The following is a 22727-nucleotide window of genomic DNA, read 5'->3' as shown; positions in this document are numbered from 1 at the left end:
ACAATATACAAGTTTTAACTATTATCATCATGTATGTATAATGTAGCATGAACAACCCAACAGAAGCTTCAAATGGCTTAACAGATAGAAACAGGCAGTTGTGCACAGGATCACCCGTTAGTAAGTGATCATGCAAGACCGCATACCAACAATAGGCTGAAAATGCAATGTCAAAGCCAGAGTTAAATTATTTCTCCATGTCTCCGCAAATCATTACATGATCATAAAAGTGAGGTTTAATTTCTATTATGTGTTCTTCACTTCTTGAATATGCAACACTGTTTGACTCTTTAATGTTGTACACCGCTTAACACCGCGTGGTCAAGATTAGCACAACGAGAATAAGTGGCAGGTAAAATTCAATCTTGTTATATCAGTAAATAATACAGAAATTGCGAAACTGTTTGTACATGTACTGATGTTCGTGAAATTATTTTTGAGTGTCATCCATCTTTGTGTGTGAGTTATATTTTAATGTGTAAAGGGACTGAATTATATCGAGGCTACATGTTAAGTTTATTTTATGCTTTATTAAAGCTTCAGAAAGCACTTGGAATGTTAATTTACTCTGTATCATATTTACCTAAATATTTGTATATAGATATGGTAATACCATAAAGACATGTACACACTCATTGGTACACTTCGACTGTAATTTTGACTTTAATTCACAAGAATATGTATAAGCGGTTTTCCGCAACTTCTCTTGTATATGATATCATGTGACAGAAAATAATACCAGATTAACATACCCTGCATGAAGTATGATGACTCTTGATACCGTCCTTTCGATGATTTTCAGATCATGTCGAATAACAGCGAGTTTGTATTCTGAATCGTCGAAGTCATCAATATCAATCTGTACCGTGGCTTTGATAGTGTACCTGAAATGCAGAACAATTGAACTAAGTTATGCTTGTAAAGTGCCAAACGTAATCCTGATGATATTCAATGAGAACATTGAACATAAATCTTATATACAGATTATTTCTAATATGAAATGCTAATTGACATAAGCCTCTGAAACAACATTTTTTGCGCAAATCTTCACATTTTTTTATTATCTGAAACAGGTTTTCAATGCCTTAGAACTACAAGTATTTAAACTAATAAAAAAAATATATCAATGCACGTCTTGCCTTGTTCCAGTAGTATCTCTCGTATATTAAGGTGATGTCGAATCAATATCGTTGTCTCTCGTTCGACAACTAGCTTAAATGGTTAAGTTTTAGTAAAATTATGTATGATTATTATAACCTTGATCTAAATTACTTTTGTGATTGGTAAATTGGGCTGTTTCAAGAAAAATATAGACTATCTGTAATTGTTTGAATTCTCTAACTCACGATCTTAACAGACACTAATTGGCAAAAGACATTTTCCCGCCATTCTTAAAATCACAGGCCTGCTATCAAGTACTCCTGAGCCAGGTTAGACACGTTAGTTCAGAATTTTCTTACCCAATAACCACGGCATTTAGATAATGCTGCAACATTATTTCTAAAGATAAGACTGAATGATTTGCATCTTTAAAATTGAAGATTTGCATTGACATAATTGTATGAACTACTTGTCTGCCTATTTGATTTTGATCCAAGGATTTTCCATTTGGTTAAACATTCTTTAATTTGCTATTCTGGATAAGACATCGAAAGCTATATCAACAAGATAGTCAGTGTATTTAAGATGATAAACAATATGTCTTAAAGGAACAGAAAGTTCCTTACACTGCCTTTAGGTAGATGATCTGTTTTGGTACAAAGTCGTCTTTCCAGTTTAACTGCGCGTTTAGCTGGCATATCCCAGACATGTCTAATAAAACGCAAGGTTAGCTAGGACTAACAGAATCGTTCTTCGAGTCATAATTTCTTTCTACTGCCATTTTTATCCAGCAAATTGAATTTACTTAACTCTCTCTGGGTTTGTTATGTGCGGCACTGAGACTAAATAAGGGATTGATGACAATTATCGCAATAATTCAGGGAAACCTTACATCTAGTAGATTGAAATTCGCTTTACCTCATAGTGTATAATACTCATGCCAATGTGAAAGTCAACGAGAACTAGCTTAAAGTAAAACAAGCGTTTATTCTGAAATCTGAGTTTTTGAATGTTTATACGAAAAGTCGGGGTTTGTAGTATTGTTGTCAATACAATCAACATTCATGAGCGAATTGTAATTGTTTTGCAGATATCTGGAAGAAACACATCTTTCCTAAGCAGTTAATGATTTAATAGTATGCATGGTCGTGCATGGCGATGTTAATATCAGCGTATAAACAGTTCGTTCCAAGTCGCTATTTAGTCGTACTAAAAACATGATGTCTAGAAATACAAAGAAGTAATCAATTGAAATCAAAGCATGGCTATCTCAAACTTTTATCGGACAGGAACGGTTTAAGAATGATTTAAATTGTAAACGGTTTCTGTATTTTCTGACGTGAATCTTCTTGAGTGCGTTATCAATATTCAAGTTTTCATCAATATTCACGGGGTGTTGCAAACATAATAAGATTTCAAAGACCTACTTCGCAGTGGAAACGTATCCCTGAGTCACACTGGTTCGCTTTACCATGTCTCGCATACAGCTGATGAAATCATCACTACTGCTTAGTTTGGTGGTCACAATGGCAAACTCGGTCCAATTGTATCGCCTCAAGATGCGATGCATCCCCTCACATTGGTGGGTGATGGTAGGGGCTATCTGCAACACCCGAGAATGCCGGTCATTCTGAAAACAAAAAGGAAGAAACATATCATTAACGTGTTGCCATATTTTGGCTGTTCTAAGAAGAACTTTACTGCAATGACTATCTTGGATTTATTCGAGCCGTGTTCTGCAATAAAATATGTAACCTTCTGTGATGATTTAGCAGGGTTGTTTACAGAAAGTTGTAGTATATGTGAAGTTCTAAGCAAAATACAAGTATTGACAGCAACGAAATACATCGAGGAAACTGTTGTGTATATGTTTTTATATCACCGAATCCTCTACAGTCTCCGAGGAGGTCGATATTTCCGCTCAACAAGCAATCTTCGGTCTAGCATTCCAGGCACGATTTGCTGTTATTGCTTTATTTACTCATAGTTGAAAGTATAAACATTCTGCAATCAACCCCTTAAGACTGCGTTTTGAAGTATGTAGCGCATATCTGTTGTGTATCATAAAACCATGCATTAATATCTTAAGACAAACCTATACTTTATAAAGAACTGCAAAGAGACACGCAATTCTACTCAAATAAGGCTCTCATTATGCGAAAGTAAAAAAAAATATGGAAGGCACTCTCATTCAACAAAGTTTAAGACTTTAAACATTTATTCAGGGTTTATACATCAAACAACTGTCAGATTCTGTCATGCGATATTTTAAGTTTTGAAAAGAAGGTTCAACACAAGATATCCTTTGCGTCTTATATAATATTGCATTTGCAAGGAAATGGTGCTTTGTGGCTTCTTATTTACTGGAATGATCTAACTTAATGGTATGCATGAAAATGATAAAGGATATGGCCACAAAATAACCCGTCAATATGTACATGTACTTAAACATAAATCGTCTTCGGCAAGTATTTGGTTTTGACACCAGCGAATAGGATTGCAATATTGGAACGAAATTCTAACCAATAGCTCGGGTGTAGATGTTAATGATAAAGTAGGATCATGTGTTTTTGTACATGATATATATGGCGACTGCCTGTAACACTGAAGAAGAAGATCATTCCCCGGAGAATTTGTTTCAAATGTTATTCTCTAAATAACGGCTCTACAGTGTCCAGATTATTGTGTTCACGAAACTATTCAAATTATCTCATAAAGAATTACACTTGTGTCCGTGTCATGTATGTGGAAATACACTCAATAAAAGTGATCGGTGATGTTACTAACATATGGATAGGGACAGAGATGAGGATGAGCCTAATGCGAAACTATTATACATTACTAACTGTCGTCTCAATTGAAAAAACGAACATGGATGAAGAACGCTTTCAATATGGGAACTACTTATCACTCGAGGAAGTCCTCTCTGGTCGCCTTATTTCTAATTTTATTATCCAACTTACGACTCTACAGTCTATAGGGTTGCCAAATTAGCGTAAAGTCTATCGGTTTAAGGAAAAATGACACAGTCAGCCCATATTTTGTAATCACAAAACAGGAGTCTGAGATAATGTTGTTTAAGATGGGAATTCTGCCTAGGAAATGATAAGCAGACGAAGTCATGTTACGTGCTTGCCAACTAATATACAATTTCTTCTTCATAATCATTCTCAGAACTTACAAACATCGAAATACAACTGTTTGAACCTTATATGAATACATACGTATATAGACATATATACATATAAAGGTTAAGGATCACGAGAAAACCTTGACGCAGATCGAATATGTAAGAATCTGATGGAATTCGGCCAAGGCCATGTATAAATAATGTCGTTGGATAATGCTCAATTCAGGAGCTGCGTTGAATATTATATCGGTCAGGTATTATACTGAAAATTTCAATATGGCATGCGAGTTTTAATTAAGTCTGATGATATATGCTTTTATCCATTTCCGTTTCTGATAAACTGCGTGCACTTCATTAATCGTAAAATGGTTGGTTGCATTGTATCTAGACAGGTATGCTGTTTGTATACGGCAAAACGTTTAAGAGCTTGTACGTTAGACCGTGTTTATTACACATGGTATAATAAACGAACAGACTAGTAACCGAACTGACTAGTTTGTTTCAAGTAAGAGTCAACGGTAGAAGTCAACCAAGACATTAGGGTTGCGACAAAATCTTGTATCTTACTATTCAGTTGCACTAGTGCAAAGTAAACGTACTATTGGATAACGGCAGCTGGTTATCTATCACCCGCCGTTACCCGAATAAAACTGCCGTTTAATACAGACACATCATTCTTCACGTACATCATTCTCTTAAAGACAATATTTAAGACCGCCGTGTCAATGTCGTACAAAGGCAGAAGCTATTCAATTTCGTCAAAATAGATTATTTATATTTTAATGGTTTAAAAAAAAGCATTGTACATGAATAGACGCTTAAGTGTAAATTTAAATCGAATTAAATAATGGTTAGTGGTAGAAATCTATCTGCACACTGCGCAGATTGCTACAACTTAAACGCTTTGTCCATTTCAATCATCAATATGATTGAAGTTGAAGCACGAATAGTATCATTCTTGTTTAAAAACAAAACCAATGATGGTGGTGTCTGTTTAGAGTGTTATGCCATCTGGAGTCTCGGGACTGACTCATTTATTCAACGGAATACTTTGACTAAGATAAAGTGTATTCAATGTAGTTGAAGATATTTATGGATGGACACAACTTGTAGAGATAACGGAAAACAACAAAACACATGTACAATTTGTATATTTGTCTTCCCTTGCTCTCTTTAGCACGAATTCAATATTGTTTAATAAGACCCTACACTTACCGAGTAAACTCTTCTCTAAGATAAACATGTTTTCGTTATGCACAGAATGTAACATGCCATCTAAGAAAACAGCAAGAAGTGAGTGTAGAAGAATAAAAAAAATCACTATCCAAATATAACTGCTCCATTAGAAAACGATAAATATATGCAGAATACTAGGTTAGTGCCGTGGATGGAGGAAGTTTATCTGCCAAGGCGGAGGAATTTATCCGAGCCAGATAATCTTTCTTCATCCACTGCACTAACCTAGTATTCTATTTATCCTGTTACTTTGTTTATTTTAACACTTTAAATAAACTTAAAATTATTAAATATCTTTAAAACTAAGGGGGACAACTCTTTTTCCCGGTTGACGTCAACACACGGTATCCATGTTTAAATCGCCCCCAAAATAGTTCTCAAAACTGTTCAACTTTTTTCAATACGCTTATTGTCAAGGTTATTGCATTTGAATACGTCAATAGTAATTCAAAACATAAAAAAAGCCTTTAAAAGTTTATTATAATGGATCAGCCACCAAACATTATCTGATGATGTAACAATTATTCCGTCAGTCACAGTCTACAGTACACAGGTCATGCTTCAAGATCACGAGAGGTTAAAAACAATCGCCACATGTTAAATGGATTTAATTCATGTTGATAGTGTTGGATGGTCAGAACTGCACCAGCAAATAGATAAATCATTTCTGTTATAAGTGAGATTTTGTCTTTCATCACAGAAATGGAACTAACTATCGTTGAATGCTACAGTTTTCATACTGAAACATTATTTGCGCATTTCCTCTGACATTTTAAAACAGAAAGAACTCTGTTTTCGTGTTCACATGACCAACTTACTGTAGATATACATCACGTGTTCTCCTATCCTTATAAACTAAAATTTTCACGGCAACTTGTTATATGATTGATTTGTATGCAAGTGACAGGACAAAAATCATTACTGGCTGCAAGCTGTGTGCGTCTTAATTATATGTATCGTCTTAATTATATGTATAGTTTTGACTTCAAACTTCATTGCTGTTATGCTGATATAACAATTTTATTTTAATTTCCCCCAATGAAGTATTAAGCGTAAGTTGATCTGGTCATAGATGGAGGTATCGGTGAGGAATTGATAAGATTGCCCGTCGTCGGAACAGCTGTATTTGAAGGAAAACAAAGCTTTTCGTTAGGTAAATGCCATGAGGTGCCACATGACATTATAGAATAGTGCATTGGTGTATTACGCTATATCCCCATATACAATACAGTATTATCAGACGCCTAGATAGAGATCGAGAAAGATACTCAGTGTGGCTACCTTGGATTATGGCAGAACATGCTCTCTAAAGATTTCCTTTCAAATGTAATTCCTTAACTAACAACCTTCTGTCTCTAGGGTTGCTGGTTCTGGAAGCCGCATTAGCCGACAGTCTATCATATTGGGAAGAATATCATTCCGCCCATGTAGTGGTATTACAAAACACCCACAAAACCTAGACTGAGAAATGTCATTTGCTTCCAAGGGGTTCAATACAAATGAAATATGTCGCCAGTCTTAATCAGTACGATAATAAAAGGTGGTTTCCTTTAATCAAGTTTTCAAAAGGTATTTTCGTAGTTTGAAAATTATGCATTAAGACAAATGAACGTAAGTATTAACATATGTACGTTATATACATTCCGATTACCCATGTCTACCGCACAGTTTAAGTGTTGAAAGAATAGATAGATACTGGTCCTACAATGACACTTATCTTGTTATATTTGTGATATCCTTAGATGTGCTATCTGCTTTGCCATAGAGTGCGAGTGGTATTTCAATCGACATTGGTTGTTTTATAGACCAAGCTTTGTAGTTACACATGATTCAGAGTATCATTAAAAAGGTAGGAAATCTAGTGCATTTGATTTAAGATAAAATTATCATGCCTGGAAACCAGTGGTGAATATAAAGTCTATACCAATAATGCAAGAGTCTATACATGTAGTACAAAATTCTATATATGTAACCACAGCGTCTATACCGGTAAAACAAGAGTCTTAATCGGTAATATCAGTGTCTATACCGGTAATACAGTGGAAACTTCTGGTAAGTCTATACCGAAATACAATTTTAACAACAGGGACGCGACCAATGGCTAAACATACTTTCAACACAATTAATAATGTTGCGGTATCCGCCTTGGAATGGTAAGCGAAACAGGACTTCACTTGTGTTTAAACTAGCTTATGTGTGTCTGAGTGTACTTCCGACTATGAATAACAATATGAAGATAACTGTGGTATACACACGAACACGCCGACGGTGATTTGGTATACATTCAACATAGTGGGTATAGTGGTTGGGTATACCAAACAAAACCGATAATAAAATGTGTGCGTATTGTTTGTTAATTATTAAACACGGTCCTAATAGCTCTAATAGCAGTGAGCTTGCTCTGCACTTTCATAACACGAGTTCTTTTTGCGTTAAAATGACGGTTTAAAAAGCAACGACACAAACCATGATGAAATAGTTAGCACTACCACAATAGGATGTAGTCGATTTGATAGTTGATGTGTATAAACGTTAATATTTGCGCTTCCGTTAATATATGGTTTTAATTTTAGGAGTTCCATCTTACAACGTAGGCTTCGATCAATATAATAAATGAATAATTGCATCAAGCTTTAAAACAAAGAACTATTTTGGTTAGAAAATGAAAACAGGAAAAACAATTCTATTAAATTGTTATCGCTGAATCTTGCTAAATACAAATCATTTGCATGCATGCAGGAACACAATCACGTGTATTTACATTCAAGGCTTATGCAATAGCAATTTATGCAAATTTAAACTGTTGTATCTGTTCAAATCATTATCGAACAATGGACGTTAGGCGGAATTACTATGGTCTTTGTCACATCATTTAGAAGCAGTTGCTTGTTCTTTAATCTTGTTAATCACAAATTTAGCGAAATCCCTGGAAAATACAATCATTTGTAACCAAATGTTGAGCCATTATTCAGCACTGCCATATGTAAATTCTACAATGGGTAATTATTGAATTCAGAATTTGGAATGCTTCCTAAAACTACTCAGTAGCTATATTAAACATTTACTTGTAATGGGACTCACTCAGAATGTCCAAATAGACTGTGAATGTAGAAAAGCCATACTTGTAATAGCCTTGTGAAAATGTTAACGAAATTACTAGTGTCATGCAAAGCGAGCCGTTTATTCGGTAATTGGAGTTTTCGCTATAAAAACCGCTTGTTACTGAAAAAAATATTACCATCTTAAATGTTTCCAAAGTCGACGTAAGCTTGAGAAAAAAAGCATTTGTAAAATTATGATAAAAGAGAATGACAAAACAGTGCAAATATTCTCACCACTATTTTACATGGCGTGAAAAGATACATGTTTATGCTTGTTAGAAAAAACAGCCAATACAATCAAATGACACGAAGTCATCAAGATTACAGTATTTGGAGACATATAACAACAGCCAATACAATCAAATATATTTGGATATACGTTTGATCTTTTTTGCAATATTTATAAAATGATATCTATACTTAAGTCACATTTAGACAATTGTAAACTATATCCATATCGTATATCATAACTGAACCTGTTCAACAGAAACAATACAGCACTACATTGCTTAAAACTAGTGTTAATCTGCCTTATTGCATTTGGATCTTCAACGAACATATTTATAAAGGGAAAACGCGACTATCTTTTCATATCAATATTGAGATCAAGCACCAGATTTTAATCATTGCCAGTTTGCAATGCATTAAAAGAGCTTTTTAAAGGCATCAACTTTCTAAATGTTTCCGGAAATGACAATTTATGATGTCTTGTTCATTATAATTCCTTACAAACCAAACTACACGGACAATACGAGAAGCCAAATATTTTACAAAGACCCTGTTTAAAAGCACAATGATAAGGCGCAACAGACAGTTACATGTACACACAACACTGGAAGACCGCAGTTATGTTAACGTAACAACAAATCATCTACTCTGTCATTTGATCCCGGTGATCTGTCACAGTTTACCATCGATCGTTTATTGTTTTCATGAAACACATTCAAGAATTAACATTAAATAGACGTTTGATCAGAATCACTCGTAAAGAAAAATCGCCGTTAATGTGCAAATGTCAAACATCACTGCAGGCCAAACAAGTAGTCAAATATATGAAAAACTATTTGATTGAAATATGATTTTCAAAACACATGCACACTTTGCAATTCAGGATTGGCACGAGCGAAGTGAATTCAGAAATTCGAGTAACATGACGAGCGTATATTAGCAAACAGCAATCACGTGTAGAAACAATGGTGAACAAAAAAACGATAAAATCACATGCAAATGTATTGAACTATATACAAAGTGGAAACCGCACATTTTGTGAACTTTGGTATATGTTTGTGTTTTAATTCATAAAATTATACCTCTGCTGGATTGTTCTGAAGGTGAAGCTTCATGCCAGAAATGTGGCATTTATATAGTTTTATTTACAAGAAACGACGTTAAAATCATGATACTGTTTTACCTGAATATAAGACAAGAACTGTAGTAACGTATTAACATATACCTGCTTCACCACAGATGCAAAACACGAAAACATGGTTTCACGTGCTCCTCTTCATTAGCAAAATACACGTTATACATAATTCTATTATTTGCAGTGGCAATACCGTGGTATTTAACATAAAATAAGAAGTCAACATGAGAGAAACAGGCTGCATTATCATTATACGTGTGCACTTTTGAGTGAGGATTTTACAATGTTTCGACTTTCACTCACCACTCAACTAACTTAATTGCTGCAGTCCCTTAAACGCACCCTAACACAACATCATTGTTCCGGCTAAAATATATGTACATTTTTTTTCTCGTGAAAGTGAGAAACTGGAGTAGTTCTCGAAGTTTTGTTATGTGAAGAAAAGGTCTTTAATTTATGATTCAAGAATTTAAATTATTTTTGAAATTTGCTTAAGAACTTGTACAGTTAAGGAACTTTGAACATCATATAATTAAATTGTAATGTGAAAGAGCCAGAGTCTGACACCTGATAGACTAAGACTCATGAATAATTGCGATGAATTTATTATTGAGTGGAAAATACGGACTTATTCATCTTTAAAAACAAGTGTTTGACAATTTGTTTCCACTTGACTCCAAATCATTTCAAGAATATTATGAACTCATCTTCGAAAAGTTGGCACTACGTTTGAGAAAAGTTCAGTTATCTTATTAGATTACGTAGATTATGATAAAAACTATCGAACGTTAGTTTAGTGGATACGTAACAAAAATGTTTCCCGAACGATAACGATTGCACATTACGTACAGTTAAGAAGAAAAGCAATATAAGTGGAATATAGACAGGAAGCATTATGAACTTCGTATTTTTAGGGATTACAAAAATGGAACTGATCATGAATGTCGTATTTAATTGCAGCTTTTGCATTTCGATAGAAACATGATAATCTCATCAAAAAGATAGCTTAAAGTTCTACTTAGTCGCTTTTTCTGTTTAATATCAAGGGATCAAAGGGTTATTTACTCATTGGATTATTTTTATGATTAAATAATAAATTAGCTATATGCCACTTATTGGTTGCTTCTTCTTGCGACGCATTTTTAGAAAACAATTCGCGCTGATTTGTTCATTTTCATTCGTACGTCGTGCTTGACAGTTGATTTTAGAAAAACAAACCCCTTTATGTTTTTGCTTGAAATTATGTCGCTAACTCTTTTATAACTGCTGTAAGATTAAACGTGTATGTAATGCTTTGTATTAAAACTTGATTCTATGTTTTTGCCTACAGCGTCATTGAATATTGCTACATTATTTCGAAATGGGTTTTCATTGTGTTATGACTTCAATTACGTCAGAAATTCTTTTGAAAGTTGCGAAAGTATGTGACTTTTTTTTCCACACATTATTGTCTAATTATGATGTAGTATCATAAGACATGGTTTTACGTTCTGTTGACTGAACAAATTGATCTTTCAAATCAGGTTAAGTCATGTCATACATTTTTTAAAGTCATTCCTAATATGACCTCTGCCAATTATTGTTAGCTGAATTAAGCTAAAGTAGGGAGAAATTATCTTTAATTTTATTTTATGAATCAATGGTCTGGTTGAAATTACACATTGTTGCCATTGTTGGAGGTTCATGTGTTGTTGTTTTATTTCAAAACAGTCATCTCATTTGATATCGAGACTGAAAAATACATTTCTAGAAACTACAAAGCCAGGCCAAGCATTGAAATAGAGAAAGCCAGCGAACAAAGGACGCAAGGGACAGGCTATGTTCTTTTTGATATCTATAATCTTGTTATTTAGGAATATGCCTGAATAATTCAATCATTCGTAACCAAATGGACAGCCATTATGCAACATCTTTTTGCAAATTCTACAATGGGTAGTTTGTATATTTTGAATTATGGGATACGTTTTAAAACTTACTACTTAGTAGCTACATTACACATTTTCTAGTTTTGGAATAAACTGCTCATATCCCAATGGACTTTGATTTTAGAAAAGCCATATAAACCTGTTTGTCTTGTCATAGTTTTGAGAACATGTTTGAGTTATAAGTCTTGTCATGCAACGCAATGCATTAAGGCGTTTGTTTGGTAATAAGATTTTTCGTTGTAACTCCTACGTACTGTTACAAACGTTGTCAAATAAAAGCTGGTCGTAAGAGAGAAAAACGAAACATTTAGAAATTAAGGGGGCTGCATTTGTAGTCAATTGATATGAAAGGCTTTAACGATTTGGAAAAGTCATGATGAACTGGAATGATCAAACGCATTTACAGCTTAAGTTTAAGACCATTATAATTATAGCAGACAAAAAGGCAAGCAATTACAATTCTTAATAGGTGAGCGAATAAAATTAGAGAGTATCCCATCCATTTTTATACAAAAAGAGTGCCACTTTCTAAGATATATATTTTGCGACAACAACATAAGTAATCAATTGAAAAAAAAAACGGGCCGACAGTATTTGAATATATTATAAAAGTATTTCAATATTCTACATTCGGTGAGGCTTTTGAATTTGCTTCCGCTTATATGCATTTGGATTGAATAAATTTTGAGACGTCCAATTATTTCTGCACTGATAGAGCATCAGATTGCTATCACTTTCTAATTTGCAATGCAATGCATAAAATATCATTTTAAAGACATCAGCTTTCTAAATATTCCAGAAAAAAGATATATTTTTTATTGTAAAACATACCATGAATTGCTTTTTGAAATTGATTGATGTTGGGTTGCACTGTTATCAAGGTTTGTTATTGTTATTGTTTTTTTCTCTGTATTGAAAAGTGTTTTCTGTGTGCAACTTAAAGTATCCAAGTTTAATTTAACAGTTCAGAATAATGTTTGATAATTTCTTACCTGTACTTTCAATAACATTAACTAAATAGGTCGTTATTTTCGGTTATTTTGAATAACAATTAACACAAAATATATTGACTGTTTTCGCCTCTTAAAATGTTTTTGTTTTAATGTTTACCTGGAAGAAAGGCTTGCATTTAATACTAACATATGAAACCCTTGCTGCCACTACAAAGCCGGTCTTTACCAAGGGTGAGGTAAACATGCTGTTCCTATAATTATAAACAGGTGATAAGGATAAAGGCAACACTAGAAACCGATGAAAAAAATATCAATTTTTAAAGGGTACATCTGCTCTTAAAGCAAACATAAGTATAATCTCAACAATACGTACATATATAACAGCACGCTGTAACAAACAATTTGCTATCTGAATCATAAAACATATATTCTAAACGCGTTATAAATACGGCCAAATAAATAAGTTAGTTACAGGTTACTTAATTCTCAAGCACTCCCACCCATAGTCCCATTACCACAACACACACGAACTCTCCCACAACACTTAAGATAAGGGTCGTAGCTAACTGAAGGGTAGGTAAGACTACCCGAAAATCTGTTTTTGTTACCCCAGACTAGTAATCAGTGTTTATTCACAAGATTTATTTAAGGAATGTCGGGTCGAACGGGGTGGTTCATGGAGGGTTTTCCCCTTCAGTATTTCATTCATTTTTGACCTCTATTTCATAAAGTGTAAGTAAACAACAGTCAAAATGATCAGAAAACAGAGTGAAAAAGCAAACTTGATACAAATTATTAACTTCTAATAAAAGTTTCATAGTCGTATCACTCTTTCATAATTTGCACATAATTATAAAGATGAAATAAAAATAAAACACGTTGTCACAATGGGTCAATGTCAATACAACAGTCATCACATGACAAAGTCATTTAAATTTCAAAGGTTACACAGAAAAAACAACATTTTCGTCTACAGCCCACCGTCGAATAAAATGCCATAGTGCAGTTACCTTCAATAACTCTCGAAGTGTTTTTAAATAGAACCAAAAATATGTCTCAACATCCAGTGACACTGGTATAAATGAAGGTGTTATTGGGAAACGGCAGCTGGTAACTCATTACTTTGTTGTGACTTGAATAATACTGACGTATCAGCAGGCAAACAATTCCTCACATTTATATGTCTTTAGGGCAAATCCGTTGTAAGAGAAGAGTGTCTCTGTGTTCATAAAACACATTGAAGGTGTTTATCTTTAGATGGCGACATTCCATGTTACGAAAACCATCTGCCTGCATCTGTATGCATTATGATGTTTCTTTCCCTAAACTTATAGCAGGGCCTTCTCCAGAATAATATCAATCGTGGTTCAACTGGTATACGTAAAAACATTTTCCAAGTACGCGTACATATAAAATTCTAACTTTGAAAAAGACCTTCGATTTAAATGGAACTGCAGGAAGATACTGAGTGACAACACAATCTGCTCAAGGGCAACAGTATGTCGTCGAGACTAGGTAGTAACAAATAATTAAAGACAAAATGAATACTACAGTGGGAACTACAGGACACACCATATCAATACCCACTTCGTACACCACAACAATATCAAACATCAGTCTGTGTTCTAGTATAGTCCGTGAAAACTATTTGACTGCATGGTGTGTGGGGTTTTGATTCAGAATAGATGCAAGTTTTGCACCATCGCCTTGTTTCGGCCTCAAATGATTCTCAAATTAAACTTATTGGAAGTATGTATGTTTGCAGATTGTAATAAGTATGTAAACAGATTGAGAATAATAATGATAATAATACTATATTGTTGTTATTTTAAATGTATTCGTGTGTCTTTTATCCTCAGAGAGGGGTTGTTAAATTTGAAAATTGCATTTTTATTTTGAAGAAGGTTTGAAAAACAAGACATCGAAATCGCATACCTGGTATTTTAATGTTCTTTCTTATAGTTTTATATGAAGACGTAGCCTAATAAGACCCAATAATTATGACTTTATGAAATCTTCCCTAAGAATAACGTGCTAACGTAACATACAGAATGCAAAATGCCATTTAAGCAAAAAAGCAATGAGTGAGTGAAGCAGAATGTTAGAAACGACAACTAATTAACATAAAACTGCTCAATCAAAAAAGCGATAACTATAAAATTACCTGTTAAATGTTGCGTGCGTCGTTTCATTAACAACATAAACCTTATAGATAGTCTCTAAAGTAATTATTAGGTGGAACTAAACATTAAATTAGAAATCCATAGGAGAGAAGGAGGTTGTTATTTTCAATACAAATATACATATCTGAGTAAGACCCAACTAAATTGAAATTGTGTGAATAACTAGCTGTGGCATGCTTGTTTTGATTTAATTTATTGATTTTAAATACAGGTTCCTCCAAACATTACAATACATCACATAAATGCCGCGGTTATTACATGTATTCACCTTTGTCATTTTAGTGAACGGGCACAATGAGGTCTCAAACTCGAAGACTTGGTTGGCGGAAAAAACACTTTTCGTTCTGCTTTTAACCCGTGAAAACAGAAAATTGCGTAAGTCTTTTAAATAAATATGATTACATAAAGAACATGGTATATAGTCAAAGCCCCTTCGTTTATGTGGAAAAGATGTAGAGATACATGTATCAATAAGAGGAAGCAACAGCGGAATCTACGACCGTTTCACAATGAGACCGATTGGACTCAGTTCAAGAAAAACCTCTTCAAAAGGAGGCAACCCGCAAACTTCTTTCAGCGATATTATTTTCTCCCACCCCAGATAAGTAGATCCAATAATTTAACCATGGTAGAAATACTTATCTTGCCCTCGGGCGAAGATAAAATGCCCGTATGGAACTCCTTTTTAATGGTCATCACATTGTAATTACCTCCCTTGTTGAAGACTGTCGTCTGTAGCATCGTACGTGGAAACCTTGTCTTGTGGCAATATTTAGAACGACAAATAATTATTTCTCGCTTCAAATGTCACCATAAAACAGTTTTCACGCACCTTTTAAGAAATAATGCTTCAGTCCCCTTAGAACTATTTAAAGAGCGATCTGAGCATTAACATAATCTGAATCACTACGCGCATATCCATGACAACCACGTATTATCGCATATCCATACGCAATTTTTTTCACTAAGCACAAAAGAGTTCCAGCGAAAGATACGTTTTTACTTAATTCTGTTTAACTGAGTTGGGAGAAAAAGCAACTACCATAGCCGTTCGTGTAAGAAAGGTTCATCCCGACCCTCGCGCAGGGTGTTTTGCGGAAACTCGGTAAACCTCGTTTCCGCAAAACAACCTACGCTCGGGTTGGAATGAACCTATCCAACACTCTCGGCCATGAAAGATACTTATAGTCTATATCCCTAGGTGATTGATACATTTTTGACAACAGCTTTTGATAGTTAAAGATCATTTTCAAATAGAGTAAAATAAAGTATTACTGGTGTTATTTTGGATGTTTGTTTACGTTTGTATATATAACTATATACCATAACTTCATCTGAAGGGAAGTGTAATCTACATACAGGTCAAGAACAGTAATACAAAATGTGTAACTTTTAGAAAAAGAAAAGTTGATGTTCTGTTCGAAACATTTCAAATTATGCAAAAATATAATGCTTGATATTCTAGAGGTTTTCATTTCCTTTTTAGGGTTGTTGTGCAATCATAATGTTTTCCAAAGCCAGTTCCAACCTGGTAAAACAACCTTTTTTAGCTATGATTTATTTTAAAAGGAAGAGTAAGAAATTGGATGTATCTTTTTCCATACAAGTACACCTTTATCATTAAACAATTTCAACATGGAATCATATAAGAATTTACTTAATTTACTATCCTTTGCATTTCGTATTTTGTCACAATCTACATATCATGAATAACATCTAGATGATATTTCAACATACAATTCAATAATCAAGAAAATACTTGAGGGTCAGTTTTTTCAACATTGGTACAGTCAGAATGATCTGTCTCCTAAGTGTCTTGTGTGCAGATTGAACACAATGTGCATTTGCTTCGAGAATGATTTTGATATAATATTGTGAAAATTTAGATGCTTTAATCATAAAACGCCTAAAAGGAAGACTTCTGAATATTGAAAGAAACCAAAGACTATGTTTACTCTGTAAATGGTTTCTGATGATTTCTGAATGTTTTCTATTCTTTTCTATTAATGAAAGAAAAGATAATATGTCAAAGTGTTACTAATGAAATCCAAACTCTGTTAAGCTCAAATACTGAACGTGAACAAATAATAAGTGAAATTATTAAATTAGTTTAATGTGTCAGCTTAGTCATAATAGTACATACTAGATTCGTAATTTGCTATAATCAGGAACTTTTCTATACAGTAGATTTAATATATAGACTGTTAATCTCGTTTCGTGAATTGGATGTTTGAATTTATTTTATTTTGCTATTCTGATCGACTAAAACACAGACAGCCTCTTCTGTAGCTAGCTCAGGAACTCGTTTTAGGCAAAAATACATCATCGCACGAATAATTCAATTTCACCCAAGGAATGGTATCATAATATACACACAAAGGCTCAGCCTAAGATAATGTCCTTTAGTAAGAAAGGGGTATATTCAGACGAGAGTTCGCACCCAATCAGTAAAGGATAAAGAAAACAAGAAATATTTTTGGTGTCAGCTATGTTTTCGCTGTGTTTTATGCAAGGGCTGTGTTTTATCTATCGAAAGAAATCTTGATCTCAAATGTTGTATGTCTAACCATCTTTGTAACGCGTATGTTGATTAGTCAAACTGATTTATAAGTTCAAACGAATGAAATCCACTGATTGGAGTTTATTGTCCTAGATATTTCAGCTATAAATATGTTATGGAATACAAGCCTTTATCCATCAAGATGATGGTAGATTCTAGTAAAAACCTACGGAGGTTTAAGCTTTACTAATGAATACATAACACTGCTTTGGAACATTCGTTAAATGATCTTATTGAAGACATAACCAATACTCAAAATAAAGTGCCTTTCATTTTCAACTCTTGAGCAAGTCACCTGTCTAGTGCTAGGCCGCAACGGCATGCATTTGTATGCGTATCGAATCTTGGTTTTCAGAATTTTTAACAAACAAGAGTATGATTTCAACAGTGGATATGAACAGTTAATTTCTAATTTATAGAAAATAAAGTGAATGAGATTGTGCCGCAAGGTTTTCATTTTTTTTTCGGTACCACGCAAACATATATTAATTAACGGAGGCGGATTCGGTATCTACGGGAGATTCAAATTACTATTTATCTCTTAAAGTGTATGCACCCTCAAGAGTATACAATAAAATTAGGTTGAATATGATTTAATATTAGTGATGTTAGAACAAATTAGGCATTGTATACAGTAAGCATATGTTTTTTGTTATATTATTATAAAACTACAAACATACTTTGCGTAAGGTCTTGACATTTATATTTACATCTGATTTGTGAAGATGAGTCTTGAGATTGGTATATTTTGTGAGATTTGTTTACGGAAAGAGGATTTTGTTAATGGAAAAGTGCTCATATTGGTAGAAACAATGCACATGATTGGTATTTAATACGTTTAAACACATTAAAACACATAACTTTACTAAAATATCTACCCTTCTTCACGATAAACCTTTTTGGTCTAAAATATGCTTTTCGTATAGCCAATTATTCCGTGTATGTTGTACACGAAAAAGTCTGTAAAAGAAATTAATCTTGAACGAAATGCATTAAATTGGTTCTTATTTAATCTATGGTTGAAAATACATGGGCACATATGTTGGTAATGAAAGGGAACTTCCGAGGCACTCCATTTTTGGTCCTGATTTTGTCATAACTCCGTTTAGGTTGTTACGCAATTAAGCATGGTAAGCCATAAACGGTGTCTTTAAATAGCATTAGTTATCTTTAAAAAAAAAAGATTCTTGTTCAAGGTTAGCAACATCTATTTGAAATGCACTGTAAAAAATAAAGAAAAGTGCACACACACGTTGTCAGTCACAAGCTGTATTGATATGATGGTTTAAGTATAATGAAAATCAAAGGGAAAGTCAAGCCAAACAAGGAAGACCTTTATTTTAGATTTTAGGGCATAGGGCGTTCAAAAAGTTATAAATCGAAGTTTGAAGTAAAGAATGAAGGCCTATTGAAAGTATAAACCTCGACAACTTGTTCAATCCGTAAAATTTAGGATTGTATTTGTTAAATTTAGTATGGAGTGTATTGAATTGTTCTATATACTTTTCGCTGTAGCGTTTATCATGTTTTTGAAAATCATAACAAAATTGTTAAGGCATCCCTATGAATCTGTTTTAAAAGCTAGCAGATATGCGTTGTTCGAATGAGTCTATTTCGATTCAAAATTATCCTTTAATGTTATCATTCCCGGAGAAAAAACAACAACAAAGGAACGCTAAGGTACAAATATTCCCGGAGAAAAAACAACAACAAAGGAACGCTAAGGTAAATATTTGTACGATATTTACCTCAATTTACTGAGATTCTCAGCTGACAATTGAGAATTATTTTCATAATTTCTGGAGTTCCATGCTGAGAACGAACTAATGTCACGTATTTAGAGATACAGTATACATGCCTGTTTTATTTGCCAAATAACAATAACTTTTATAAATGTACCATTTATTGCTAAAGGGAAAATAGTTTTGTTTATATTGAAATGTTCATGTTTATGTTATATTTTCAACAGTTTTTTATATTTGATAGCAGAACATAGATTCAACTAGTATTGTTGGTGCTACAGAATCTTAGCAATCTCTTTCAATTTTACAATTTCTTCAAAGTGTGTGTTCGCGCGGTATAACTAACATTCTGCGCACTGGTGTGTCCGACATTGGTATAAGTTACATAAGTCCATCTTTTTTCGAAAATTACACAAAAACGCTGACTTATCAGGTCAAAAATACATTTTCATTTTAGAATTATAAAGGAAAAAGATTGGGTTTGAAAAAATTCGGTCTTATTAGCGGGTTGGTCGTGAAAACGGGGTGGTCGCATATAGGGATTTACTGTAGTTAATTAACTAAACTTAATCCTTATGTTGAATTATATTTTGCAGATATCACAACACATTAGGGTTTGAAACCATAACACCTGTATTTTTTTTGTATTTGACTGGATGGGGTTTGCAACATAATTACCTATTGATTCAAGATACTACTTTGAGTTACGTGTTTTAATCGAAATAAAGTGGTTAACACAAATCTTACAAACTTGCCAATTATAAGTATACGAAATGTCTTGTACTGGTGAAGAAACTTACTACAAGAGCAGCCAATTACAGTGTTCTGCTCAATTTTGCGAGCATACAAAATACAATCCGTTGTCTTATATTTGAAAATATTTTCTTCTCCTCAGACGAAGCTTGCATGTCGAAGCAACACATCTTTCTTATATCGTATTTTGGGAAATCCACTAGGTTTATTAAGTGTCAAATAAAGTAATCGTTCTAGGAATCCGAAGTCTCCACGGACGTTGAGCTGAGTCGAATTCACAGACTAATGGCGGTTTCAGTCTAGGCCTCTTGTTTGTTCAGGCTTTTGAAATAACCGGCTGATTTACATGATGGGTTTTATGGACAGCAAAGCTCCCAGCGGCAGCGTGTAAGTAAGAAATGTTTATATTCACGAGTCTGTAAAGATGATTTACTTTAAAGTATAAAATCTTACAATTGTACCCTTGATCAATAGCTGGGATGATGAACATCATCTCTCTTGAAAAACAAAGTGTTTAGCAGACTAAGAAGAACATTTTCGATGAGGATGCGCTTGGCATAAAATCAACTGCTTCAAGCAGAACATAAGTAATAACAGTTACGTTGAAGTATAAAAGCATACAGGCATTATCACAATACATGTTTAAGAGACACAGAGGAACAATATTCTGTTTATTAATATTCAAAGCATAGACCACAGCAATATATGCAAATTTAACCTGTCTTTACTACCGACGTTCACAACGTACAAAGGACTTTAGGGACAACTGTCTTGGTTATTGCACATGATTGAAAAGCATTCGCTTGTACCTTTATCTTGGTATTTGTGTTTATGCCCGGAATATAATGATATAGTAAGCAAACGGGCACTCATTTTTCAAAAGTGCTGCATGTAAATTCTACAATGAATACTAGTTATTTGATTCAGAATTTGAGATACTTCTTAAAGATACTCAGTTGCTTTATAATACGTTTTCTAGTTATGAGATTCAGCGCTAATGTCCCGACGGACTTCGATTTTCGAAAAGCCATACAAACTTTTCGTGCCTTGAAAAAGTTTCGAGAAAATGTTAAGGGAATTACTCTTGTCATGCAAAGTGAGGCGTTTATTTAGTAATTGGATTTTTCGCTACAAGATTCGCTTGTTACTCACAGAACATTTGTCATCTTAAATTTTGCCGTCCTCGTCGTAAGCGAGACAAAAAATAACATATTAAAACAAAAAGAGTTGCATTCGTAAATATTTTGATTAAACTTCTCATTATAAGAAAATAATGACTAACAGTTTAATCATTTATGTTAATGATTGATATACAGCCGATAAAGACTATACCCAATTATAGGTGTCAGGGCTTTTATAAATATGGAAGTTCGTTCTCTTTTACGTTTACATAATCACTGTGTGGGACCGGTCACCGGATATAGCTCAAAAATGATCAATCGATCAGCGTTTGGTTTTGACACATGGACAGTTTTCTATCATTTTTTTGTATTTTATGGTGATATATTTAACAAAATCGAAGAGTTTTGAATTACTTGATACTGTGCAATATACGACTATGATGGAAATGTGTCTCCTCTTTTGTATAATAGCCCACTTATCGCCGAAAGTTGCATGATCGCTCACAAATGTTCATTTATGTGGTACGATTTCAAACATAAATCAACAAATTGAAAGTAAGATTAAAAACTGAATCGAGCGATTTCATTGTAATTACATAATGTAGTAATGTGTAAAATATCAATATGATATATTTCGTTGTTACGGAGATATTCATACCCTGGCAGTGTACTGGGGTTAGATGAAGCAAATAAATAACTGCACAGGGGATAGCTATTAAGTGGACTGAGAATAGTAACGATGTATTTAGAAAAACGAGACTGTGATAATGATTACGGCTATTTATCTATACGCGAGCTCGAGGGAAATATTCGATGTTGTCCATATCGAGGGATGAGAGCAAAAACATGTTGTTGTTCTTTGTATCTGTATGCACTTACAAGTGTTTCATTCATACATATTAGTCAACCATGATGTGTTTTTTTCACAAGCATCAATATCTAAATATTTGAAATACGCCGGTAATCTGATTTATTGAGAAACACAAAACATATGGCCGTAGAATTTATGTGGTGTTTGCTATTCATATATATAATATTGCTTTGTAAATCAAGTAGGTACGTTTTTGCAAACAGAAAGTCACCAGTAGGGAAATTTGGAACACGTAAAGCTTTGTTCTAAGCTTGGGTCGATGATGGTATTACTTGGAACAGAATAATGGTCTCTGCTCGTTCTACAGTGAGAAAGAATGTATTGTGACCAACCCTGATATTTACGCAGCTTGCATATATACGTTCATTTAGGAGAGCATGGTTCAAACTCTTTGTCAACTAAAGTTTGCTCAATAATTTCTTATCAAATTGTACTCACACTTTTTGCAGATTATTTATAAGTTCGAAATAGACATATACATGTATAGTGTATATTAACAGTGTTACTATAAATTTTTGTCCCATTTTACATATTATCACCAGGACACACATTTCTCAACTTTGAAACTATCCCCAGTACATAATACGGCTATCCCCAGTACAGTACTGTGAACATTTCTAAGGGTATATCTTTAACAGTTTATAGGTTACATTGCCATTTCTTACAATAAAAATAGTTGAGCTTATTC

General features: G+C 33.7%; 1 protein-coding gene across 1 annotated transcript in view; it reads right to left on the bottom strand.

Moving 5' to 3' along the window:
• Positions 1–22727, bottom strand: part of LOC128206158 (glutamate receptor ionotropic, NMDA 2B-like) — a 42922-nt gene that overhangs the window by 13321 nt on the left and 6874 nt on the right. The window contains exons 2-3 of the mRNA XM_052908456.1: positions 2529–2731; positions 753–884 (exon numbers count right to left, since the gene is read on the bottom strand). Coding sequence (XP_052764416.1) covers positions 753–884; positions 2529–2731 — 335 coding nt within the window. The remainder of the gene's footprint in view (positions 1–752; positions 885–2528; positions 2732–22727) is intronic.

This window comes from Mya arenaria, chromosome 2, assembly GCF_026914265.1.
Source record: "Mya arenaria isolate MELC-2E11 chromosome 2, ASM2691426v1".
NCBI lineage: Eukaryota > Metazoa > Mollusca > Bivalvia > Myida > Myidae > Mya > Mya arenaria.
This window is presented reverse-complemented; position numbering and strand designations above follow the sequence as displayed.